The sequence below is a fragment of the Saccostrea cucullata genome, unplaced genomic scaffold (assembly GCF_032062105.1).
Source record: "Saccostrea cucullata isolate Sc308-1 unplaced genomic scaffold, CSIRO_AGI_Scuc_v1 ctg197, whole genome shotgun sequence".
Lineage (NCBI taxonomy): Eukaryota > Metazoa > Mollusca > Bivalvia > Ostreida > Ostreidae > Saccostrea > Saccostrea cuccullata.
This window is the reverse complement of record NW_026938805.1, coordinates 250,339-274,613: the sequence shown is the minus strand read 5'-3', so window position 1 is coordinate 274,613 and position 24,275 is coordinate 250,339. Positions and strand designations below refer to the sequence as shown.

Below are 24,275 nucleotides of genomic sequence, written 5' to 3'. Positions count from 1 at the left end.
TTTTTAAAAGCATGTGGACGATTCATGGTATTGAATTATGGATAAACATCAAAATGTACAGACTACACCTGAGTTCAGGTTAGCTGCAGAACTGTAGCTCTCTGAAAAATTTATATTGACAGCCCGGTCTGTAAATATATATTTTGTGGAGAGCTACAGTTCTGCATCTAGGTTCAGGTGAGAAAATCAGTGGCCCTTTTCATGAACTCTTATGACTAAAACAAAAATTTTCTAATTTTCCAAAAAGTATCTACGCTGTAAAAGATCACGAAAACTCTTATTTTCCTTTTACTTTTGACAATATTGCAAATAATAATATTTTAGAAAATTAATTAATACTTCTTTTTAACAAAAAAACTTTCAGGGTTTATTTTAGTCGTAAGATTTTTGTGTGTGTGTGTGAAAATGACCACAGGACATCTTATTTTTACTCCTCAAATCGCAATAAATGCAAAATACATGTATATACAGTTTTGTACAAAACAACATCCACTGCATCTTGTGGAATGAGAAATCTATTTATTTCAAAATCTGTATCAAAATGCATGTACAATTTAATATCCTGAATTTAATTACTGCAGCATATTTTGTACACAATATATTATGAATGTGTTTATTTCGTTTAAAAAGTCTGTTCGGATTTATGATTTTATTTGCACAATGCTTTCTTAAAATAATTATCTAAACCTCTAGGAAGATGATTTCTTTTTGACAGATATTTATGTGAAACATAAAAAAAAATAAAACGTAAACCACAATTATGCAGATAAATAACAAGGATAAGACGCAAAACTGCGTTTTTAAGATAAATCTTACAATTCAGAAATGTCTCAAAACACAAAAAATACACGGGGAATAAAATTTTCATTTGTAAAAAATGAGATCATTGAAATATACACACATGATAATATATATAATATTTATGTATACAATTCATTGCTATGGAAGTCAATTCTTTTAATAACTTACATAAATAATTATTTATTAATCAGAACATGTCAATAATTTCACTGAATGTCTCAAGCGTTATTGACTGTTGCTTGACATCAATTTATAAAATGTATGGCAGTAATCACAGAATTCTCTCCCTTTATGAAGGTTTCATGGTTGCCAGGGACCGTTTCAACTTTGAGTTCCCCAGAACACACCTGAAAGTAAAAAAAAAATCATGGTTGACATAATCGGATCAGGAATAAGATATGTTCAATCGAAAAGTTGAAAGAAGTATAATTTTAGGCAGGTAAAAATTTTGTCCTATTAACACTGTAATAAAATACCCGTGAAAATATGCATTGAAGTGTCTAATAAAACGTTTTTTCTAATTGTTCAAGTTCTAGAAAATATTTATACTGTTCTGTTAACAAATCTTTTTCCACTGCAGTTTAATTATTTGTCTCAGCATTATTTACACTAGTATACTAGTATACTAAAATATTTAAATATATAGGTCTTAATTTAAAGGGGATTAATGAAACATTTACATTTCAATACATATATTTTTTCATTTCAAATATCCAAATATCATCTTATTGAAACAGATATCTGAATGATTTACTCAAATTTCATTAACCTTGAATTAGATATTTCTTTAAAATAAGTTGATAAATTTACCTCAGATAGCCCATAATCTGAATCCTTGGATTGAAGCTTGCTGTCTGCTGCTTTCAGCAAATGGATAGGACACTGAATTTTACGACTCAAAGAGAATTTCTCTGCAATCTGGAGTCGCCTGTAGAAAGAACTGGCTGCTCTCTGTAGATCCTTAACATCAGGGAATAATCCAGTGGTCATCAAGGCTTCTGATGCAATTCTGACCCTGTTCTCAAAATCTTCTGCTTCAGAAAGTTGTTCCATCAACTGCACATTTAAAAAATAAGGTAAATTTATAATTTTATTTAAAATCCAATTTTCCAAGGATAAAAAACATATAATGTGATCTATTCTTTAAATTCTACCTGAGTTGAGTTTCCAGGAAGAAACTGCTGAACAAAACTACACAAAGCCTCTGTTTCGGCCATGGCTTCACTTTCAATAGTTTTTCTGTCCCTGTACATTTCAGTGTATACTGAGACAAAGTTATGGGAGCCGTCTAACAAGATTATCTGACTGATGACCTCTCCTGCCTCCTCCATCTGAGCTGCTATCTCAATAGTAACACAGGCACCAAACGAGTACCCCGACAGAAAGTAAGGGCCACTTTTTTGTATGGACTTTATACACTGAAAATTAATGTTCATTAAATCATTTCTTTCTTACAGAACACAATATGATAACCTTACTTTTCTTTGATGGTTTTCTTTTAATTAAACTCTCTTTATTTATCAACCAAAATGAAAAAGCAAAAAATAATTACCTGAATATAGTGTGAAGCCATAGAGGAAACGGAATTTAATGGTACATCTGATGAACACTGAAGTCCATATACTGTGTAAGGCAATTTTTCGACCAGCTCCCTCAGACTTGTGCAATCACCTGAAATATTGCAACATTTATAGGGATAATGAATGTCTTAATTGTGCCAAATTTAGAGAATAATTTTGAGTTGAAATGAATTATTATTATTTTATAATTGAATTCTAAAAAAAAAATAAACATATTACCTTCCAGTGGATGCATCAAGAATAGTGTCTTGTCACTATGTTTCTCTTGAAGGCAGATGATGGCTTGATCTGGCATCATTTTGTCCAGCTGATATCTATCAGAGTGACTTAATTTCTGCTGAGACTCCTTCTGAAGCCCTTGACTGCTGCACAACTCCTGCAGTTTATTCATGGTGAGTAGTCTGATTTCTGCTGTGGATAACACCACATCATAATCTCTCTCTAGAGTCTGCTTGATTTCTACACCCATCAGAGAGTCCAAACCAAGGTCTGCAAAAGTTGTATCCACACTGACCGAGCTTGCATCTTTTACACCTGCAAAAATAGTATGTATGTGCATTATTTTATTGGTGTACAAGTAGTCAAAATTTATACATAATTCACAAGTTCATTTTAGCTGTATATTTTTTTACGTGCCAGTAGATGAAACAGTAGTTTTTCAAATGCAAAACTATTGTTTACTTGTTTTTGTTTATATGATATGTCGTTTTATTGTACTTTTTTCAGAGGATTCATATTTCAATATATGGTTTTCCTGCGATACAAATATGGTCATATTTACCCAGTATGTTGAAGACAGCTTGAACAATATCTTGTCCACTTCCACCACTCTTGCTATCGGTCTTGGACTCAGCCTGAACAAAGCTGGATAAAACTGGTTCTGGTCTGTTCAAAAACTTGTCTAGAGTGGATAAGCATGACATCATTCTCTGAGGAAGTGTTCCTCCAATCACTGTGTCATTATTTCCCATAGTTTCCAAGACAACGCCAACGTCACCAATTGCTCCCCACTGGATAGCAAGTCCTACAAATACAATGATTGTTAAATATAACACAAGAAAAGAAGTGTATGCATAAAATTAATAACTTATCTAAAACAGATTAATTTGAATTAAGTAGGAATCTCACCTGGAAGTCCATCCTTCTTTCTTTGCTCACAAATTCTTTCCATAAATGAATTGGCAAGACCATAGTTAGCTTGTCCAGCATTCCCTCTTCCACAACTGACTGATGAGAAAACCACAAACCAATCCATACTCTCCTTGCACACCTCTCTAGTAACTCTATCAAGGTACATTGTTCCAAACACTTTTGGTTTGCAGACACTTTGGAAATTGTCAACTGTCTGATTCTCTATTAGTCCATCCTTCAATACCTTAAAATAAATTATGAGTTTTTATGAGTAGTTCACTGTCAAAGTCCTAACTGCACACACTCGGCCTTCTTAACAGTTTTTCGCATAAAAAATTAAAACTTACCATAGCTAGATGGAATATTCCTCCCACAGGCACTACTTGGCAGGTTTCCTGTATTAGTTGTTTTGTGTCCTCTTCACTTTGAAGATCTCTGTTAGATATGATGACCTGAACTCCTTTTCTCTGCCATTTCTTGAGTTTCCTCTTCTGGTATCCGGATTTCACCCCTGATCTGGATGTGAGGACTATACAACGAGCTCCTCTCTCTATTAACCATTCAGAAAGCTCTAGACCAAAGCCTCCCAGACCTCCTGTGATTATGTATGCTTTGTTTGGATGACATGCAGACCTTGGAATGACTGATAACTTATCAGATGAAATATTATCAACATCATCTGAAACCTAAGAAAATTAGAATTCATAGTAAAAGTTCCGTATCAACTCTGTGGACAAAATAAACATTGGTATGGATTTAGCAACGAGACTAAGAGAATATTGGAGTTCTAAACTTTACCTGTATGAGCACTTTTCCAATATGTTTCCCTTGAGCCATGAACCTGAAAGCTTCCTCCAATTGATTCTTTTCAAACACACAGCTACTCAGAGGTTGTACTGCACCAGAACGTATCCCATCATTCAGCAGAGCGGACACCTCCTGCCAGTCAGCATTGTTCTCTTCAAACAGGGCGTCCAGCAGAATACCATGGAAACTTATGTTTTTCAGAAAGATGGACATCCCTGATCATAGATTAAAATGTAATTATTCATAATAATTTCATTTTAAGACTTATTTGAAAATATTATATGGTTAAACATGTATTTTAATTGCTATTTATCTAAGTAAAATATATAAGCATCAAAGAAATAATCCCTATTGTAATTTGTGAGTACACATTGCATGGGAGTATTGCATGTATCATGTAAACTATTTTGACAAATTATTTGAATTTATATGAATACAGAATATAGAAATTAGAAAATTATTAAATTGCACATGAAAGTAAAAAAGGTATATACCTAGAGAAGTGTTATTTGAGAGATCATATTTTCCTATTTCAAGAAATCGTCCATGTTGTGCTAACACCTGCAAGCTGGCCTGTAATTTTTCTTCAGAGAGGGAGTTCAAGACAACATCAACCCCTGTAATATAAAAGACATGTATTAGACTGCTTTTTCAACTGAAGTCCTGTGTAAAAATAAATTTATACTGTAACTAATACGTTAGTTTTTGATAAACAATGGCTTTTTTATTTGTTACACAATTTTCATGTGACGTATCGTCTAGATTCTTATGATGAATACTAAATAACTATATTAATTTTCTGTAATTACTGATAAGAATATTTATTTCAACAAAGAATGGAATTAACAAATATACTGGTAATATGTTTCAAGTTCTCCATAACCACATGTAATTTACATTCACTTCATAAACTGATGTATACCTTTCCCTTTTGTTACAGTTAAGATATCCTTCTCGAATGACACATCCCTGGAATTATAGAAGTGATCGTCCTGAAGTTGAGGAAATCTTAACTTTAGGAACTCTCTCTTTTCCTTCGACCCAACAGTGGTAAAGACTTCGCATCCATGATGAAGTGCCACTGAAATAGCTGCCTGTCCCACCCCACCACTCCCTGAGTGAATCAGCACCTTATCGCCTGCCTTTATTCTACCTCGGATGACCAAAGCATAATAAACAGTGGTGTAGACCACAGGGACAGTAGCTGCTTGCTCTAATGTCCAGTCCATCGGAACTGACCAGAGGAACTTTGGCGATACATCAACATGTGTAGCAAGTCCCTGGAACATGACAAATATAGATATCAGCGGAAAAAACAGCATATTTTTTTTCAGACTCAACAATCAAAGAAATATATCTATTGATACCCTGCTACTTTAAACTAACCTTTGCTGGTACCAGTCCCATAACTCTCTTTCCATTACTATTGTATCCAGAGAACTCCATTCCAAGAATGCAGTCCTGCTGAGCTAGATCTCCTGGAATGGCATCAGGGGGCAATCTACCTGTGGCTAACATTACATCTCGGAAGTTGAGAGCAGCATAATTTACAGAACATAAGGACATGGAGGTTTTTAATCTAAGTGGAGATTCAATCCAGTGGAGACTAGACAAATCACCTCGTGTCAATACATTAACATAGGCATGGCTACTAGGTTTCTTCTCTATGTATTTATCTGCAATTACAAATAGATCAATTGTACATTACTGTGAACTCATCAACCGAGAAAAAATCATTTTAATAGGATTTATTTAAATTTAATTTCATTTTAAAATTGCATTTTTAATTACCTTCTTGAATAGGGAGATGTCTAAATGATCCCCAAACTCCATCTCTATAGATGTTCATAACTAAATTTTTCTCTTGAAGAACTGTGAAGACTTCCTCAGTTAGATTAAGGCTGCTCTTGCCCACAGTATTATTAACGATACATCTGTAGAGGATATAAGATAAAACTGTAATATATCTTCCAAATTACATTTTCAACCAAAATAAAATAAAACTTTTAGGGAAATTTGACAATTTCTAAAGCGGTTTATTGGAAATTGAAAATCTTTCTGTCATTTGTCTTTATTGATAAAATATTGCTAAATTGTTTGATTATTGCTGCTTTAAATCGATGATATTTCAGCCATATTTCGGCGTTGTTAAATTGAAATAAATTTACTTTCATATTACTAATGTGTCAACATATTTTTTTCCATTATTTTTATGTAACCTTTTTAAAAATATGTACCTGATATTAGGTCCCCCAACTTCTCTCCTAAGGCAATTTACCATGCCAACTACTCCATTAGAACTGCCAGATTCAGCAGACAACCATAACGTTTTCCTTGATGTTCCATCTGCTAATTCCAATATATTTGATTTCATATCTTCAAACCATGTGCAACTGTAGCAGCTTACATCTATTACGGATATAGGGACTGTTGGTTTCACCTTACGCAGTAAAAACAGAGATGACATGATGCCATCAGATCTTTTATATATGAGACTCAGACCCATTTCTTTAAATCTTTGGTTCCATTTGTCTTCATTGCAAAAACAGTAATCAGTTCTTTTGTCAGAATCCTCAATCTTTGGAAGCTTTTCTTGCAAACAGAGCACTGCAAGCATTATAGGGAAATTGTCAGTCACCTCTTGTATTAATAGAAAACCATCTTCATCTAGAGCGTCGACAGTGTTTTGTAGTGTTTGTTTCAGATTTGATTGTTTGTGAAGCACATTTTGAAGGATTATGAGATTGCAAGGCTTAATGTTAGGGGGTGCATTTGAGATGTTCCATTGTTCTGGCAACAGGTTGTAGAGATCTTTTTCCTCCTGAGAAATACCCTCTGTACATCCTGTGGCTCTGTAGCAGATGTTCATCATTGGGTGTGACATCATCATAGGATAAACATCTCTGTAGAAGCAACTGTCTTCTGCTTCCACCTCCAATACATTCAAACATGAACTTGTACAGTTTTCAATGACAATATCCAGAGCAGGTTTCAAAACATCTGGTTGAGAAAGATTTCTCAAGAGTCTGTCTTTCTGAATATCTTTGGTCTTTATCTGTTGTTTAAGGAGTCCCAGTAGTGAGGTGCTTGCCTCGTATGGGAAGACTTCTTCAACTGACAGTTGACATTCCTCAGAGAGCTGTGAAAGAATGTTTTGGAGTGTATCTTGGTTGATGACACTGTTGGTGCTTTGTTGGAGATTCTTCAAACTCTGTAGTGCATAGTGTCTACACATTGCAGCATAGCTTGTTAGAGAAGGGGATTGATTGACATAGCTATCTGTTATGTACGGAACAAACTCATATCTCTCCAGGGTGGGAGGTTTGTGTTGCTGTTGTCGCCGTGGAGCTGTGGAGGCATGAAGGCCATGAATTGTGACTCCTCCTGAACAACATCTATCTGTGTACTCATTTAGTTCCGCAAATAACACTGAAAATAAAAAACATAGGCCATCACAGTTCATCACGCTAATGCCTTTCTTATATACTGGTATTGAAAACAAACGATCTTTGTTTGACATCTGTTTACCTGTCTGGTCTTCATCATTGGTGTAGGCATTCTTTTCATGGAGGGATGGATTAATTGAGATCGACTTGATTCTTGTTGGAAGACATAATCCATTTCCAGACAAATGTAAAATTGATATCTGCAACATAGTGTCCAGAAAGGAAACCCAGTTGTTGTTCCAAATCAGTTCACCATACTTTCCTGTGAATGTATACAGTACAAACTTGTTGTAACCTATTTATCACTTTTGTCGAAATCCTTATCTTTTAATTATTTGTTACAAAAATGACTGCGTGGATCTTTCTAAAATTTTACGCGAGATGACAATATTTTCAGGAAATTTACATTTAGGAAGAATATTGTTGATATTAAATGGTTTTCAGGTTGGTTTGAAAGCTCAAGGCTGTGGGGATTTTTGACAGTCAAAAAGAAATACATTCTAATATACATGAAAATCACATTGCATGTTTTGAATGTTTTCAATTCTTTTGATATTATTAGGGTTTGCAGTCTCTGAAGACACTTTGTAAATGGAGACTTTTTCGGTTAAAATCTATGATACGTTGATATTTTTACCATTGATTTCAGCGGCTGAGATTCCTCTGAAGTCTGATACATAATCATATCCTCTTAGCCTCAGCTCTTTGTAGACATCAGCACCACTGAGTTGCATGGCTGGTCTTTTTGTGCTGGCTGGATTTTCTGCTTCTGGTGATTCTGTCTCTTTGATTTTTCCACTGACAGACAAGGACCCACTCTCACTGATCTCAAAGTCTCCTGTTGTTGGCATTATTACGACCTGGAATTTTACTTTTCCTGGGGAAAAGAAATGTTCATAAAACATTAATTATGTTCAAACATAAGAACAATGCTTAGGTATATATATAGCTTTTAGGCATATTTAGATTAATAATATACCTTCTGTAGGTAGGATAGTAGCCCTGTGAATCATAACATCTTCAAATTTCACTGGCATTTCCTCCCAGTTTTGATTCTTAACTTTGGCTAATGCTTGCCATGCTAGCACCAGGTAACCAGTGGCGGGAAACAGCACCCTTCCATCGATGCAGTGTCCATTCAGGTAGTTGTCGGGAGAATCTGGTCCAATGGTAAACTCTTTTACAAAACCAGAATCACCACCACCTCCTGCCATGAGTTCTTCCAGTGTGGGTACATCCCAGTTCACAGAGTGGTCCCATTGGCCTTGTATTGCTGGAGAAATCATGGGTGTACCTCTTGGAACTGGGAAACTAACTGCAGGGTACAACTTCAGAGGATTCATCTTCACACCAAAAGTGTAACACCTGAAAAAACCAATTTTAATAACATGGAATAGTGGCCTTTTATATACATGTGTTAAGAAACGCTGAATGTTTTAAGTAGGATACAGACTTTCCAAGTGCCATAAAGAAGTGTTCAACATTGTCTGTATGACCTCTCTTCATTAATCCAACATTACAGCAGGTGGGTTTAAGAGATCTCTTCAGGATTGCCTGCAGCAGGCAATGAGGAGCAATTTCAATCACATTAGCATTGTCTGGAACATGTTTAAGAGCTTCTTGGAATAAGACAGGACTGACCAGATTGTTGACATGATACTCTGCTGAAGAATATTGAGCCATATTGTTGTCCCAGCTTTTCTCCGGAATTGAAGAACTGATCCACTTTTTGCTTCTTGGTTTTGGCTTTATTACCTGTTAAAATGTATAAAAGTTATTTATATTTGTCAATTAATCTAAGACATGAATTAAATATTAAGAATTCAAAAAATGCTGTAGGAAACTTTAATACAAATGTGTAATGTCTAATTTAAAATCGGGCAAAATTGTTTGTAATAGGAACAAACAATTGACGCTTGACATTTTTAACCTTTCTTTTCATAAATAAAAAGTTCCCCATACTATAATAATGATAGAGTATGGAATTCTCTTTACTTATGAAAAGAAAGGTTAAGAACTTAAAGTGCCTGTGAAGGAAAGGGATGAAAATTACCCATATACAGTATATAAATATTGGACATACCTTGTCAAGAGCTGCCTTGAGTACAGGGGCAATTTTTGCCATGTAATAAGAATGAAAAGCAACTCCTGAACTATTGACCTCTTTAGCAAAGACCTGTCTTTCCTTCAGCTGCTTAACAAATGTGGCCACAGCCTCCTTGGGTCCAGAAATGGTAACAGTGTCCTCAGAATTGTGACAGGCAGGGACCACACCAGGTGGACATTGAGCACAGGCCTCCTCCCATGTCAAACCTATGACGTAATCCGAAAATTATTTTTTCATTCTACTTCAGAGTGTGGATTTTTTACTTTTTGATGTGATTTTTCTTAGGAAATAACCACCACAAAATATGGAAATCAACACAAAAAATGTAAATTCTAGTTAGAGTAAGCTTTCATTCCACCATTGACCAGATCGACCTACCAACAGCAGCCATTCCTCCCGGGGGAAGATTGGACTCTCTGATACATCTTCCTCTCCAGTAAGCAGCAAGAACTGTCTCCTCAGCTGTCAAAGATCCATCAGCATAGCCACACCCAAGCTCTCCAACAGAATGTCCTACAATTCCATCTGGTTTGATTCCCATCACCCTCAAGGTGTCAACCAATGCGACCTAAGTTATGGTGAAAGATGAATTTCATTTTAGGTGCTAGCTTAAATTGGGCAAACATTGTTTTGACATTTACATTAAGCAATTCTCTTTCAAGAAATTTTGATACATAGAGCAAAATGTCAAGTCCACTTCTTTATACCTGTATAGCAGCAATGCAAATGAAGGAATTAACTGTGTTTTCGAAAGCTGATTCCTCAGCATTCATCATCAGATCATAGAGCTTCACACCATACACAGACAAAACAACGTCAGACTTTAGGATAGAGTTTCTAAAGACATCAATGACCATCATGTCTCTGCCCATACCATGCCACTGGGTCCCCATACCAGAGAAAACAAACCATGTTGGTCTTTTGTCTACATTGTATGCCTAAAATGAAAGTTGAAAATGTGTTTTAAAGAATTTTAAACATCCAATAATGTGATGAAAGTTCAGCCATTGTAACAGAATTTTTATACCTGCACATGCATGGAATCATCAGACCCATTGAGAATAGTGAATCCTTTGTACATCTCAGTAGAGACATCCAAGTTGGCACTCTCATTCAGCAAAGCATGTACTTCTACATTGTGTTTATTGTCTTGAGCCATTTGTAGAATGTTTTGTACACCATCTGAGGTTCTGCCAGAGTAGACAAATAATCTCTTTGCTGAGCTGGCTTCATGAGTGCTTTCCCTTTCAAGTTCTGATGACTTCAGGATTGCATGAACATTTGAGCCTCCAAAGCCAAATGAATTTACTCCCACAAACCCCTCCTTCATGGGCATGTTTCCTGTGACAACTTGTAATCTACCATCTATCAGGCCTGGAATGTCTGGATTAGGCTCCTTGTAGTGTAAGTTACCAGGGATAACACCATTTTCCATCCCAATAACCACTTTAGCGACAGCAGCAAGACCTAAAGAATGTTAATGAGATGGTATATCAAGAAAATGAATCGACTAGTGTTACAAAATGAATCTACAAGTATATGAAATAATGACCATTTTCTGTACTAAACATCAAAAAGAGCAAGAGCCATCTTATGCATAAAATGGCCCTGTACTTATATCAATTAATTATCACCCTCTTTCCATTTTCATATATCAAAATAAAGTAGACACTTGGTGCTTTCATGTTCTACAATGAAATTTCGTTTTGCGAATCCAAATATTTGAAAACAGGCTTTGAAAAATTGCAATGTTCTTGAAATTTTGCAGAAAATATGCGTATTTGACTACCTTCAGCAAAGAATTAAAATATGAGCACAGCCAACGATCCAAAAAATAAAACATGTTTTTTGATCTTCAGAAAAAGGCCTTTCATTATGTATTGGCATATTTTGGATCAGAGGTTGTGCTCTATATGAAATATTGAAAAAACGCTTCTACTTTAGGTCATCTTCAAAGGAATTTACAGGATATGAGGAAAATGATGCATTTAATGACGTAATAATGCATTAACTAGATGTGAAATTACGTCACAATTTATAGATACGTAATCATCAACAGTTCAAGTGATAAATACTGCATTTGCAACCTAAACTGAGCGTTTTTGAATTTTCAGAAATTCTCAGGGCCAAATAAGGCACAAAGTGGCTCTTCCTCTTTGAGAGGGATCTTTATTTATGTTCTAAGCTAAAAGAATATGTAAAGCTCTAAATCCAAATTACAAATCATAACTACTTTGTAAGATATAATGTCAAGAAAATAATGGCAATTGCAGATTTCAATAAAACAAATCTTTTGTATTTGATTAAGTTTCTAGGAAATATCAAAAAAAGTTTGTTCCCATACTTCAATTTTTAACAATATGTAAAGTGATAATTATAAGGAACTAAACAATATACTAGTATCTGAAAATGAGAACTGAGCAAGCAGTTCTGGAGTTTGTCTATGATACTAGGTTAACAATACACATACCAGAGGCAGGTTCAGCATGACCCATGTTGGACTTTACAGACCCTATGGGTAGTGGTCCTTCTCTGTCCTTGCAGAACACGTCCACGATAGAGTTGACCTCCTGGGGGTCACCTGCCTTGGTCCCTGTCCCGTGAGCTTCCACATACACCACTTTATTGGGGGCCACCCCGGCCTCCTCATACACGTCATACAGCAGTCTTTTCTGGATCTCTCCTGATGGGAAAGTGATTCCCTGTTCTTTGTGTCCATCTGAGTTTGTCTTTGTGTGGACCACAGTGCTGTAAATCCTCTTGGCATCGGGCTTCATTTGAAGGTACACGGCTACAATTCCCTCACTTCGACAATAGCCATTTCCTGCATTAAGGTGTTAGTGTCATACTTTTGAATCCAAACTTTACACCAATTTTTCTTTCCAAATATTTGCATTTAAAGGTTATTCAGAACCTTAGATATTTCTAGAATTGTTAAAAAATGTAGACATTTTAATTCTTACCACTAGCATCAAATGATTTGCAGGTTCCGTCAGGGGAAAGCATCCCGAGCTTCAGAAACTGTAGGGCAGTGAGAGGCTTCAGACAGGCACTGCACCCTCCCACGATGGCAGCATCACAGTGCCCCTGACGAATGCTGTTCACCGCTTGATCCAGGGCCAGAAGGCTGGAGGAACAAGCAGTGTCAAGGGCAAAACTAGGACCTGGAATTTCATCAAGTTAAACATCCAGTAAAAATGATATAGGTATATTTATATGGTATTAAAAATTTCGTGAAAATAAAACAATAACATACAACGTTTAAAAGAATATTAAACTTTTTTCAGAGAAAAAAAAAGAAATTCCTCAGAAGGATTTTATTTCATTGTTATAAGAAGAAAATTAATCAATTGTTATAGTAGGAAATGTGGTCTTAACAAGTGATTTCACCTTTAAAGTCAAAGAAATAAGACAGTCTGTTGGCGAACATGGATCGAGTACACCCTGTCATGCTGTACCCCACGGTTTTCTGGGGGTCCGTCGCCCACGCGTCATGAGCCTCTGACGCACTGGCCCCAATAAACACGCCAGTCTTAGATCCCCTGATACTGGAAGGGTTCGTACCTTGAAAATTGTTAGAAATTTTTTCTATAAATTTTTCATACATTAAATCTTTTTCTTTAAATAGATCTATATCATGTCATTTTCAAGCACGTAACGAATCATTGACAATATTGTTATTATTGAATAATTAAATAAATCCGTAATTCCTAGATATGATGAGATTAGACTATTTTAAATCATTTTAACGAGATGTATCATCATTCTATAGGATTTTAACCAAACAACTGTGATATCTAACCCATTATTAAGTTTTATTTTGCTATACAAGTTTGACTCTTGAGATTCTTTGAATCAGCGCGCTAACAGACGACAGATTTAGATGATCAGTAGCTGCAATAATGTAATACCCTCCACCACCCCCACCACCCCAAAGAAAAAAAAATTCAGAAAAAAAAAATCGGACAGGGTTCCATCATTGTAGCTAGATGGTCATCATCGTCGGTAACCCACGGGTGATTCAAGTCGATTCTCTCTATCATCACGTTTGAGGAAGATTGCGGACTCAAAAACCGTGGTTTGCGACGATGGATGGTCTTTATTAACATATAACCTTGATTTATGTAACAAGAGACGTAAATAGAACGTCTGATGTAACTCATTATTTCAGCCGCAGTTTCCTATAGTAAGCACATTTTAATTTAAGGTCACAATTCTGTCTTATGAGCAAGAAAAAAAATAATATAAGTAAAGATTTAAATATTACTGACATACTTTCAAGACCCCTGCGCTGTTTTCCCGCCATCTGTCACTCGATGACAAACTTACAGGCCGATCATATTAAATACTTTGTTTATCTTTTATCATATTTTGTTAACATATCCTGCCATCTGTCTCCCGGTGACAAACTTAGAGGTCGATCATATTAAAGACTTTGTTTATCTATTATCATATTTTGTTAACATATTCAACTAACTTTTCCACAAAACTTTTCTATTAACAAATTGAAACACCTGTCATTTATTTTATTACCAGAATCAATGATGGCTTCATAGGTCACCTCCAGCAGCATACGTAATTGTGGATCCATGTTGTTGGCTTGTTTTGGATGAACCCCAAAGAAAGTGGCATCAAATTTGTCCAGTGTCTTCAGTTTTCCACATCTTTTCGGTAATCCGTACATACCTGTAGCAAACGATAAAAAGTTTAAATTTCTTAGCAAATATTACATATTTATACTGACACCTGTGTTGGTGAACGACATGATAAGGCCTAGTTTAATTGTGAATTAATAAAATTAGTCAAAACATCCATCTATGTTTGCCTGAAGGCGCAATGGCATTTCTAGAAGGAATTTTTTTTTTCAATAAATAAATAAATTAAGATATCGTGGATGTTTCCCTATACACGCGTTAAAACAGAAAAGTTTCGCATTATATGCAAAAGTTTCGCATAAAATTTTCTCCTGATAAATATAATTACAAAAGTCAAGCGTTTAAAATAATGTTAAGTGAAGAAAATTAAGTCAGTGGGCTTTTTTAGAAAATAAAACGATGCGTTGTGCAGAAGAAATTCCTTTCAGTCCCTCTCATTTTATTTCAAAAAGTTGTGCTCGTGTGAACATTCGAATTGTTAACCACACCCCCCACCCCCTTTTTTTAATACACTGAAAGTAAGCCTTATAATAATATAATACCTGGTGGCCATCTCCTGTCATCTTCTGTTACCATGTCATCCCCATTCAATAGGTGTTCTTCGAATTCCTTTACATTCTCAGACTCCGGTAGCCGACACGATATTCCGCTGATGACAAGTTCACACGCCCGCCTCTCAACGACCGGCGGGTCAAACTCCGCTTCATTCAAGAGTTCAGCGGGGAAATCAGTTGCTGGAATCGGGTCGTCTAGAATCCTTGCTGGCATCTTCTAATCTGAGATTGAAAAAAAAATTGGTTGTTTTAATTTACATTTTATTTCATAAATGTTTATTCTAGTATGTCATTGTTATCAAATTGCAGTTTAAAATTCATATTTATCAATGTCTAAATTATATGCATTCACAAAATCACAGCACTATAATGACTCTGATCTAGAAAAAGCTTTGAGGTAAAAAATCAATTATACCAAATCTAACAAAATGGTGCATCAAAGTAAAAAGTAAAATGAATTGCAATTACAGCAAAATTTTATTCAAAATCAATTAAATCAAGGAAAAATTGACATAATTTATTTTGGGTAAAAAATGTCATATTTGAAACCTCTGAAATTAATTAATTCAGAAAACTGATTTCACGATTTAAAATAATTTTAATTAATAAATATAAATTATAAACATAATTCATAAAATACAAAATGATTAAAAGTTTACATTGATGTTAAACATGCATGCTTTAAATATCTTACTTTATTTTCGAATATCACAGAGCTCTGTGGAATCCTCACCAATGCAAATCTCCTCGTATGATGACAAAAATAATGTTTTTATACAAAACTTCGCGGTTTTCACCTCGCTTGACACGAGCGCCTGATATGGCCCCATTTTACCGTAGCCAATCGGAATGGTTCTTACATGTTTACATCGCGTGTCCTGTTTACCAATAAGACAGGGTGCCGCTTCTGCATTACTCATGGGAAACGATCGATATGTTATTATTTTTTAAATATACTTCACATGTCGTTCAGGGTTGCATAGTTCGGCCTTGAAAAGCTACTTAGTGATACTGTTTATATGTAAATGTGTATCTCAGCGTTTACCTGTGTCAAGGTGCTGAATTTGATTACCCCCCCCCCTCCCCCTACACTCACACACACCCTCCCTAACACACAATTCTATGGATTGCAAGATTTAAAAAAAAATCTACAGCATTTAATGAAAACTTGAATAATGGTAACGATGAACTTAGGTTAATAAATATCAGTGTAAGAAAGTTGCTCTCTCTCTCTCTCTCTCTCTCTCTGAATTTGAAAGCATAATTACAGACTTCTATATTTGGAAACGTAAAATTTTTAGCGTTTTTTTTTTTTATTTTACATGCAAATCATTAATAACTTTTTAAAATTGGGTAATGTATGCATGTTTTAGTTTGAATTGATCAACTTTTGATGAATTCTTAGCAGGAACATTATAACCTAATTGAATAAATGGAAAAATTGAATCAAGTCTGAATTTTATAAATTCTACTGTATTATCATTTTAAAAAACAAAATTTCTCAATGTTTAGTATTGGCTTGCTTGTGGCGGACATGTCGCAAAGGCGTTTCGGTAACAATATCTTATTTTAAATTGGTGGCATCTTTTTTTCGGTTAAATATTGAAAGATCTTGTTTGAATGGATCACTTTATGAATGTGTTTTTATATCAACTGCTTAATTTAAAAGGTTAAAATTAATGTTACACTGTTAGTTTAGTATATATAATTTAGGCCTATTTTAATTATCAATTCAGATCCTAAAATTGATATATCAACTTTGTCTGCTTCTTTAATTTAAAAACAATTTTCTAGAAATTTCTAATAATGATATTGACCTTTGATCTTCTTTATTGTGTCAGCTAAAACGATTTTAACAAAACATATGTTAGTAATATAAAAGTTATTCAGTGCTGAACAATCTAGTGCCGGTGGAAAAAAAGGCAAAAAAAATTTTAAAAAAAAGATTTTTAATAAAAATAATTTAGGCATATAAATCCAACATATTTTTGTAAAACAATCACATATATAAAAAAAAATATTACTGATTTCTGTGGTATTTTAGTAGTAATATAAAAGTGGATTTAAGAAAGATTATTGACAATATCTTGTTTAACATACTAGTATGTTGGTTGTGTTGCATTATTTTAATGCAAAAATGCAGTAAAACTATGAACGAGTTACTTTGTTTCACGATAGAGGTCGCTTCTAGCATACGCAAAAATCTTTCCGCCATCTTGGAACGAAGAAATCATGTAAACGATTATATTTGATAGTTTTTGTTTAATCACTGTTCATTAAACCCAATTGTATGTAATATTTAAAGAGCAAAACACAAAACTAAGATGTCGGCTCAAGAGCAGATGAGAGCGATGCTAGATGAGCTGATGGGGACTGCCAGGGATGGTAAGGAAATAACTGGATTATAATAATGTTTTGATCATCGGAGAAACTTTGTGGAATTTACAATATGTATACAATATTCGTTGAAAATTTTCTTATTATCTTGTACACCATTTTAAAGTGCAAGAATGTACCATAGTCAATTTTAATGTACTGTCTGAACAAAACCCCATAATGCCATTTCATTTAGTTCTTGGAACAGGGTCGGTTTCAAGAGGAAAAAATATTCAAGAAGCATTGGGCCTAATATTTAAAGTAGCATTAATCGTTACATCAAAATGAAAAAATATACAGATGAAATAAAAACACCAAAATATTCCCATATATGACTTCATACACTTTAGCAAGGGAGAATAATGAAGGTATTTGGGATACTGTATTAAATACAGTCTTCATAGAGTAATGTAATTTCAGACCATAACTATTGATAATGATGCAAACTGCATGTAAAACATATTAACATTTTTGTACTTTTTCAGAGACATGATTTTGCAGCAGATGTGTGATCAATACATGTACATTCTGCTAACATGCATATAACTTTGAATTTCACTAAGAAACATTCATGCATGAAAGTGTAATTTTAGTATAAAGGTTTACATTATGAACATTTTGGAGAATAAAAATTAAATTGGTACAGGTAAAATAAAGTTAAATAAGATTGTTTGAACTGAAGCCTTGACTGCTTAGATAAGGTTCAGTAAGTGGACATGGTTTAAGCATGGACTATAGATAAAAAGTTGACTGCAGTACGTTGAAGGTGAAAAAATGTCCTTGATTTTTTTTAAAACATCTTAGTATTGATTAAGAGAAGGACATCATATGTAACTGTAAACCCTCTGGTCAGTGTAGGACGATGCCCCATTATTTAAATTTTACAAGGTCTTTCTCAGTGCTAGGTAGTTTACTTAAAGTTAAAAGTACACATTACAAGGGTCTCTAGTTTATATTTTTCACTACAAGTTTTCAGGTTTTATGAAAATATATTTTAAACATTGATTTTTTCACTTCTGTCTAGAATGCTTTGCATAATTGGACATCTTTGATATTAAGAGTATAAAAGCACATATGAAAAGGAAGAAAAAATATTTACAGCTAATTTCAAAACAAAAAAAATGTGTTTGTATATGATATAGATCTATATATTTGTTTCTTTTATATTGATTAGTTCAAGTTTTATGTATGATTCTTGTGAAGACTTCCATACTTATGATTTTATCCCTATTTTTAAGGGAGCTTTTTCTTGTGCTGTAATCCAGTCAAATTTGAAAGGTGATGAAGGCCAATTCGTGAGTTTGCAATAGATCTTATTTCATTCATGTTTATCACTGTAGGTTAATTCATATTTAAATGCATATGAAGGTAAAGTTATTTCTTGACTCAAGAGGAACAAGATACAATTAAAGTAAGACTTGAGAAAAAGTTGGTTAGAAAGCATTGGATGGTAAGCAGTCTTTGGTTATAGTAAATGAACTGTAGAAGCCATGAGACTAGTTTACTTTACAGGTACATATAATAGAAGATATGGGGGCTGGGCATAAGCAGGATACATCTGACAGCTAGCGCAGTGTGTATGTAATGAAATCTGTGATTCTTAATTGCCCTTTTTCTTTGCTTTCTTCCAAAGATGGCCCATTTCTCTTTGTTTCGTCAAAATGTCCAAATTTTGTTCTAGAAACGATGAAGGCTGCCAGAGGAGAAAGGGAACTCTTAAACTGTGTGTATTAAGATTTTACAGGTGCGGGCTTGTGAGTATTTTGATCTCTTGTTGATTCTATGTGACTAACAATTTTAGGCGAGAACAGCAAATACAAGGTGAAGTTTGATGACGCTCGGGTATGTAAGAGTTTCCTGCTGGGATGCTGTCCACATGATATTCTGTCCAGCACGGTACGTACACATTAACTTAACTCTGCCTCTCCCCCCAAATTCTGTCAGACCGTTTTTTGGTATGTATTGCTGTAAATTAAAAAAAAAAAATTATGTAAAAACAAAATTATTGAATTGAATTAGAAGAAAGAAAAAATTATTGAAATTTTATTGAGGAAAAAAATTACGTAAATTATATGTGAAAAAAATGTGGTTTGTTAAATTTATTTGGGGAAATGTGAATCTTAAAAGTTTTGTTACATTTGCTCCAAGGTAAGTAAAGTGACTTGATGAGCATCTGAGTCCAAGATCATGTAAGTTGTCACTTGCACAGGATTAATGTTAATTTATCCATGAGAATAAACATGCTTCACCCTGGATTGTAGTTTATGTGTTGATGCGCTCACGTTAAGTATGAAGATTTTATTGCGAGATGCCCTGTTCTTGCAGCGAATGGACCTAGGAGAATGTCCCAAAATCCATGATTTGGCACTGCGTGCAGACTACGAACAGGCTTCTAGAAGGAAGGATTACTACTATGACATTGATGTAAGTCTTATTTTAATGGAGATGACATTTTCATTAAACGAAATATTATTGATTTAGGAACTATTAAATGCATTTTATAAAGGAATTTCATGTTATATCTGCAATTTTAGGCAATGGAGCATCTGTCCAGTTTTATAGCTGATTGTGACAGGAAAACAGAGTTGGCAAAACGTCGCCTCAAAGAAACACAGGAAGAGCTGAGCGAGGAGGCCAATGGAAAAGTAGTATAGAAATTTGAATTCTTACTTTTAGATTGATAAACATCTGATTGACTTATATACACAAAAATGTTTGTTGAGTTTAATGAATTGAAATAAGCATATTATAAGTAAACAGGCATTGTAAATGGAAGAGATCTATCTGTAAAATAATGAGCTTCACCCACATATAAAAGTTAGGATGTCCATATATAAAGTAAGAACAATCTAGTATGTTATTGTGTTGCAGTTAAATAATGAATGATTTTCATTTTCAGGCAGAGATGATTCACAAGTTAGGGGAAGAAATGGGGACGAAACTTGCCAAAGCAGAGGATCTTGGTGCAGAGGGGTTAGTGGTGGAGTCATTGCAACTGATGGAAGAAGTGGAAAATTTAAAGAAGCAAAAGGCTGCTGCAGAGGTATATATTGAAATCAATGTTCATAAAGAGAAGAAGTCTGTGTCTTTTTCCTATTTCCTGTTAATATTTGTGAATTATTTGATTTTCAGCAAGAATACAGAAATTCTATGCCAGCATCCAGTTACCAGCAGCAAAAACTGCGGGTTTGTGAGGTGTGCTCAGCATACCTGGGAATCCATGATAACGATAGACGTCTAGCTGATCACTTCGGTGGAAAACTTCACCTTGGTTTCATCACAATTAGAGAAAAGCTAGAAGAATTAAAGGTTAGCTCCTTTGAACTTTTTTGATTTCTTGATTTGTCAAATTTTAAAAAGTATTTATATCCTGTCTTTTTAATAAACAGAAAAGCATTGCTGATCGGAGAATGCAAAGAGAAAAGGAAAGAGAGGAACAGAAGCTGAAGCGAGCTGAGAGAGAAAAAGCAGAAGAGGAGGCCAGACTAAACCAAGCACGCAGCAGGAGTCGCAGTCGTAAAAGAACTAGAAGTCGCAGTAGAGACAGAAAACGAAGGTCACGCAGCAGGAGTCGAAGGTACAGAATGGTTTACCACAGTGATCATTTGAAAAGAAAAGGATTATTACTGTTTATAAGAATTGAATAAGTTTTATTTTTCTCTTTCTGTAGATCCAGATCTCGATCCAGAAGTCGCCACTCAAGAAAACGATCCAAAAGGTCAAGATCTAGGTCACGTAGCAGGAGATCCAGATCCAGATCAAGAAGAAGGTCCAGGTATATACTACAACTTAACTGATTTGGAGAGAGAACAATCTACCAGTCTACTTAAGCTAACCTGAGCCCAAGAATTAATGAGCTTTTCTGAATAAAATGTGTCCATTGAAAGTCATGTCATTGGAATTGTTGTCAACTTTTCCCAATTTTACCTTCTCGAGAACCACATTAACATCTTCAACTGAACTTTGCATTTTATATCCTTGAGTTTCAAGAGAATATTGTTAAAAATTGATGAAAGTTTAATGGTATCTTTCAAAAAATCTTCTTCTCAAGAATCAATGGATCAGAAAAGTTTACATTTATGTGAAGGCCTCATTATTACATAATGTAAATTTATGTTTGTTCAGATCATGAACCCCAGGGGTAGGGTGGGGCCACAAAACGCCATCAAATTTTTGATAAAGAATATATAGGAACTGAAATCAGATTCTTGGTTTATGTATGGAAGCATCCTGAGGAAGTAAAGATTCATATTTGTTCCAACTCATGACTCCCAGAGGTAGGATGGGACTGCAATAGCATTGAAGATTAGTTTTTACAAGAGATTCATATTCTGCTGAAGAACAGGAAGGCTCTAGTGATTATATTGAGCGTTGTGACCTATGAACCTCTCATTATCAGTTACCGACTGAAAATTAGTGTTCATTATGAGGGAGAATATCCATTTATAGCTAGCCTGAGTAAAATTTGCTTACTCTATTCAGAAATTTAATTAATCACTGTGGAATTTATTGATAAATTTCAGAAGAAATATCCTTTGTCATTTCAGGCGATCCAGAAGTAGGTCAAGGAGCAGGTCTAGAAAATCAAGGAGTCGATCCCGTCACAAACGTCGCCGCCGTTCAAGGTCAAGATCACACAGCAAGAGGAGCCAAAGCAGAGAAAGGAAGAAAAATGGTTCCTCCAGGTCCTCATCAAAAGAGAAAGAAAGCCGCTCCTCAGCAGAAAAATCTCCGTAATCAGGTATAACTGTATAATTCATGATTATAGTGAATTTATTTGAAAAATTTTGCTATTCAATCGACATTTTCACAGAATTTCAATCATGTCATCACTCAAGTCATTACCTTATGTAATAAAAGCTGTATAAACAATTAAAATTTATGTAGATTTCATTAAAAAGGTTCCATTTTTTCGAATTGTAGGTCGAGACAGGAGCCATATTTCATTTGGAAAAAACCATGTCAAACCACCAAAATTATGGACATGATTTTACTACATCTAGTTTCTTATATAATGAATCCAGATTGTTGCCATGTTCAGTCTTTTACCTACATAATAAAATATGAATAACATTGATTTTGTTATCCATTATGATCAGATCATAGAATATGGTATTTTAAAATGTTAAGTATTATGACAGCAGAATGACATTATATCATAGATGTTCTAATTTACTGAAAGACGTGGAATGGGAGCTTATTGCATAAAATTTGCAAATGACTTGTCACAGCTTTATAATCATACCAAGGATTGAATCAACATATTTACTATGACCTAAAAGTTCAGGTATATATATATATATAGTATTTGCCCTGTTTGTCCACAAAAATTTTAACCTTCCCAATAACTTCTAAATGGATGAGGCTGTGGCTTTCATATTTCACAGGATTTCTTGGGACAAAACCTTTCTTCAGATACCACCAAAATTGAACTTGTCCATGAAGTTTGACAAACTTTTACAAAAAAAAATCAAGCCTTAACCTTGGCCATAGGTCAAGAACAGTTAGTGCTAGGGCTTTCACACTCTACATTGAGTTTTCATTGTGACAAGACCTTTCATTGGGTCAATATTTTTGACCTTGGCCTTAGAGTTTGACCCACTTTTTAGCTCACCTGAGCCAAAGGCCGAAACCACAGAGCCAATTTCAACCAAACGTGGCACAAAGTATTCCTGGGTGAAGGGAATTCAAGGGTTGTTCAAATGAAGGGCGACACCCTCTTCCAAGGGGAGATAATTATGAATTAATGAAAAATTAATGGCATCCTTTAAAAATCTTCTTTTCAAGAACCACTGGTCCAGGGAAGATGAAACTCATGTAGAAGCATCCTGATTATTTTTATATACTTTCTCTGACTCCAGAATCATTGGGCAAGGAAAGATGAAACTCATGTCGAAATATTCTCAGGTGAAGTAGATTCAAGTTTGTTCAAATCACTACCCCCTGGAATAGGGTAGGGCCACATTGGAGCTTTGCATATAGGAAAAATCTTTTCAAGATTAGCACAGCCATGAGTTGTAATACTATTATAGAAGCATCCTCAGTTGTAGAGTGAATTTAGGTTTGTTCATATCATGACCCCTGGGTGAAGGGTGTGGTCATAATGGGCAATCAAAGCTTTACATAGAAATATACAGGAAATGTTATAAAAATATTCTCAAGAACAGCAAAGCCACGATAGGTGATATTTATATGGAAACATCCTCAGGTAGTGTACATTCAAGATTGTTCAAATCAGAATTCCTTGTGGTAGGGGACACAATGTGGGATCATTTTTACATAAGAATATATCCTAATATAGCTTTTCAATTTTCTGGATAACAGCAAATCCGTGATTAGTGATTTTTTTTTATATGGAACTAAGGGAAGCATCCTTAGGTAGTTTAGATTCTAGATTGTTCAAATCATATGACCCCCAAGGTTAGGATGTGGCCACGATGAAGGTTCAAAGTTTTTACATAGAGGGGGAGGGGTCACAACAGGAGATCAATTTTTTAAAGTAATATGTAGGAAAAATCTTTAAAAAGCTTCTTTTCAAGAATGACAAAGTTATACATGTATGCTTTATTGATATAGTGACATTCCCAAGTAGTAGAAAATTTCCCCCCCCCCCAATTAAACTTCTCAATACTGAGCTGATTTGTGGGGTTTTTTTAACTAGCCCGTGTGCTCAGGTGAGTGGTGTGGCCTACTGACCTCTTGTTATGAAGATTTTATAAAAATGGACCAAGCACTCCTAGAAGGCTCGATTATGCCATTATCAAGCATTTTCTTTACTTCTCTTTTCTTCCTATTGGAGATCTGAGGGGTTGTGTTCT

General features: G+C 34.7%; 2 protein-coding genes across 9 annotated transcripts; one reads left to right on the top strand and one right to left on the bottom strand.

Annotated features, from left to right (window-relative positions):
• Window positions 1-499: 499 nt before the first annotated feature.
• LOC134251371 (fatty acid synthase-like) lies at window positions 500-15,334 on the bottom strand. Its single transcript, XM_062733766.1, has 27 exons — window positions 15,070-15,334; window positions 14,406-14,558; window positions 13,263-13,436; window positions 12,836-13,036; window positions 12,343-12,696; window positions 10,900-11,339; window positions 10,580-10,810; window positions 10,251-10,440; window positions 9,849-10,078; window positions 9,219-9,520; window positions 8,745-9,130; window positions 8,403-8,642; window positions 7,848-8,027; window positions 6,557-7,748; window positions 6,111-6,253; window positions 5,706-5,995; window positions 5,242-5,599; window positions 4,814-4,936; window positions 4,311-4,534; window positions 3,860-4,198; window positions 3,510-3,756; window positions 3,163-3,405; window positions 2,601-2,915; window positions 2,354-2,472; window positions 1,956-2,219; window positions 1,612-1,857; window positions 500-1,148 (listed from the first exon to the last, which is right to left on the bottom strand). The coding sequence occupies exons 1-27, from the start codon at window positions 15,293-15,295 to the stop codon at window positions 1,047-1,049; spliced, it is 7,512 nt and encodes a 2,503-aa protein (XP_062589750.1). The 5' UTR covers window positions 15,296-15,334; the 3' UTR covers window positions 500-1,046.
• Window positions 15,335-17,256: 1,922 nt separating this feature from the next.
• On the top strand, window positions 17,257-22,532 carry LOC134251366 (putative RNA-binding protein Luc7-like 2). Of its 8 annotated transcripts, none has more exons than XM_062733756.1 (11): window positions 17,263-17,466; window positions 18,696-18,735; window positions 19,259-19,353; window positions 19,783-19,881; window positions 19,992-20,105; window positions 20,357-20,500; window positions 20,590-20,766; window positions 20,847-21,034; window positions 21,128-21,232; window positions 22,005-22,198; window positions 22,381-22,532. In XM_062733756.1, the coding sequence occupies exons 1-10, from the start codon at window positions 17,464-17,466 to the stop codon at window positions 22,192-22,194; spliced, it is 1,155 nt and encodes a 384-aa protein (XP_062589740.1). In that variant the 5' UTR covers window positions 17,263-17,463; the 3' UTR covers window positions 22,195-22,198; window positions 22,381-22,532. The 8 variants fall into 8 exon arrangements, with proteins under 8 accessions (XP_062589746.1, XP_062589738.1, XP_062589740.1 ...); XM_062733759.1 differs by adding an exon at window positions 18,970-19,034 and having other exon boundaries at window positions 17,264-17,466; window positions 19,139-19,881; XM_062733757.1 differs by adding an exon at window positions 18,970-19,034 and having other exon boundaries at window positions 17,264-17,466; window positions 18,696-18,752; window positions 19,139-19,881.
• The last annotated feature ends 1,743 nt before the right edge of the window (window positions 22,533-24,275 follow it).

Bases quoted from the DNA above. Each gene is read 5' to 3' on its own strand.
- LOC134251371 (XM_062733766.1), bottom strand. From the start codon at position 15,295: ATGCCAGCAAGGATTCTAGACGACCCGATTCCAGCAACTGATTTCCCC. The intron at 13,037-13,262 runs GTGAAATCACTT...ATGAAATTCCAG, and splicing joins TTATTTCTTTGACTTTAAAG to GTCCTAGTTTTGCCCTTGAC. The intron at 11,340-12,342 runs GTATGTGTATTG...AACATTCTTTAG, and splicing joins TCATGCTGAACCTGCCTCTG to GTCTTGCTGCTGTCGCTAAA.
- LOC134251366 (XM_062733754.1), top strand. From the start codon at position 17,406: ATGTCGGCTCAAGAGCAGATGAGAGCGATGCTAGATGAGCTGATGGGG. The intron at 20,106-20,356 runs GTATAGAAATTT...TTTCATTTTCAG, and splicing joins AGGAGGCCAATGGAAAAGTA to GCAGAGATGATTCACAAGTT. The intron at 21,035-21,127 runs GTACAGAATGGT...CTCTTTCTGTAG, and splicing joins TCACGCAGCAGGAGTCGAAG to ATCCAGATCTCGATCCAGAA.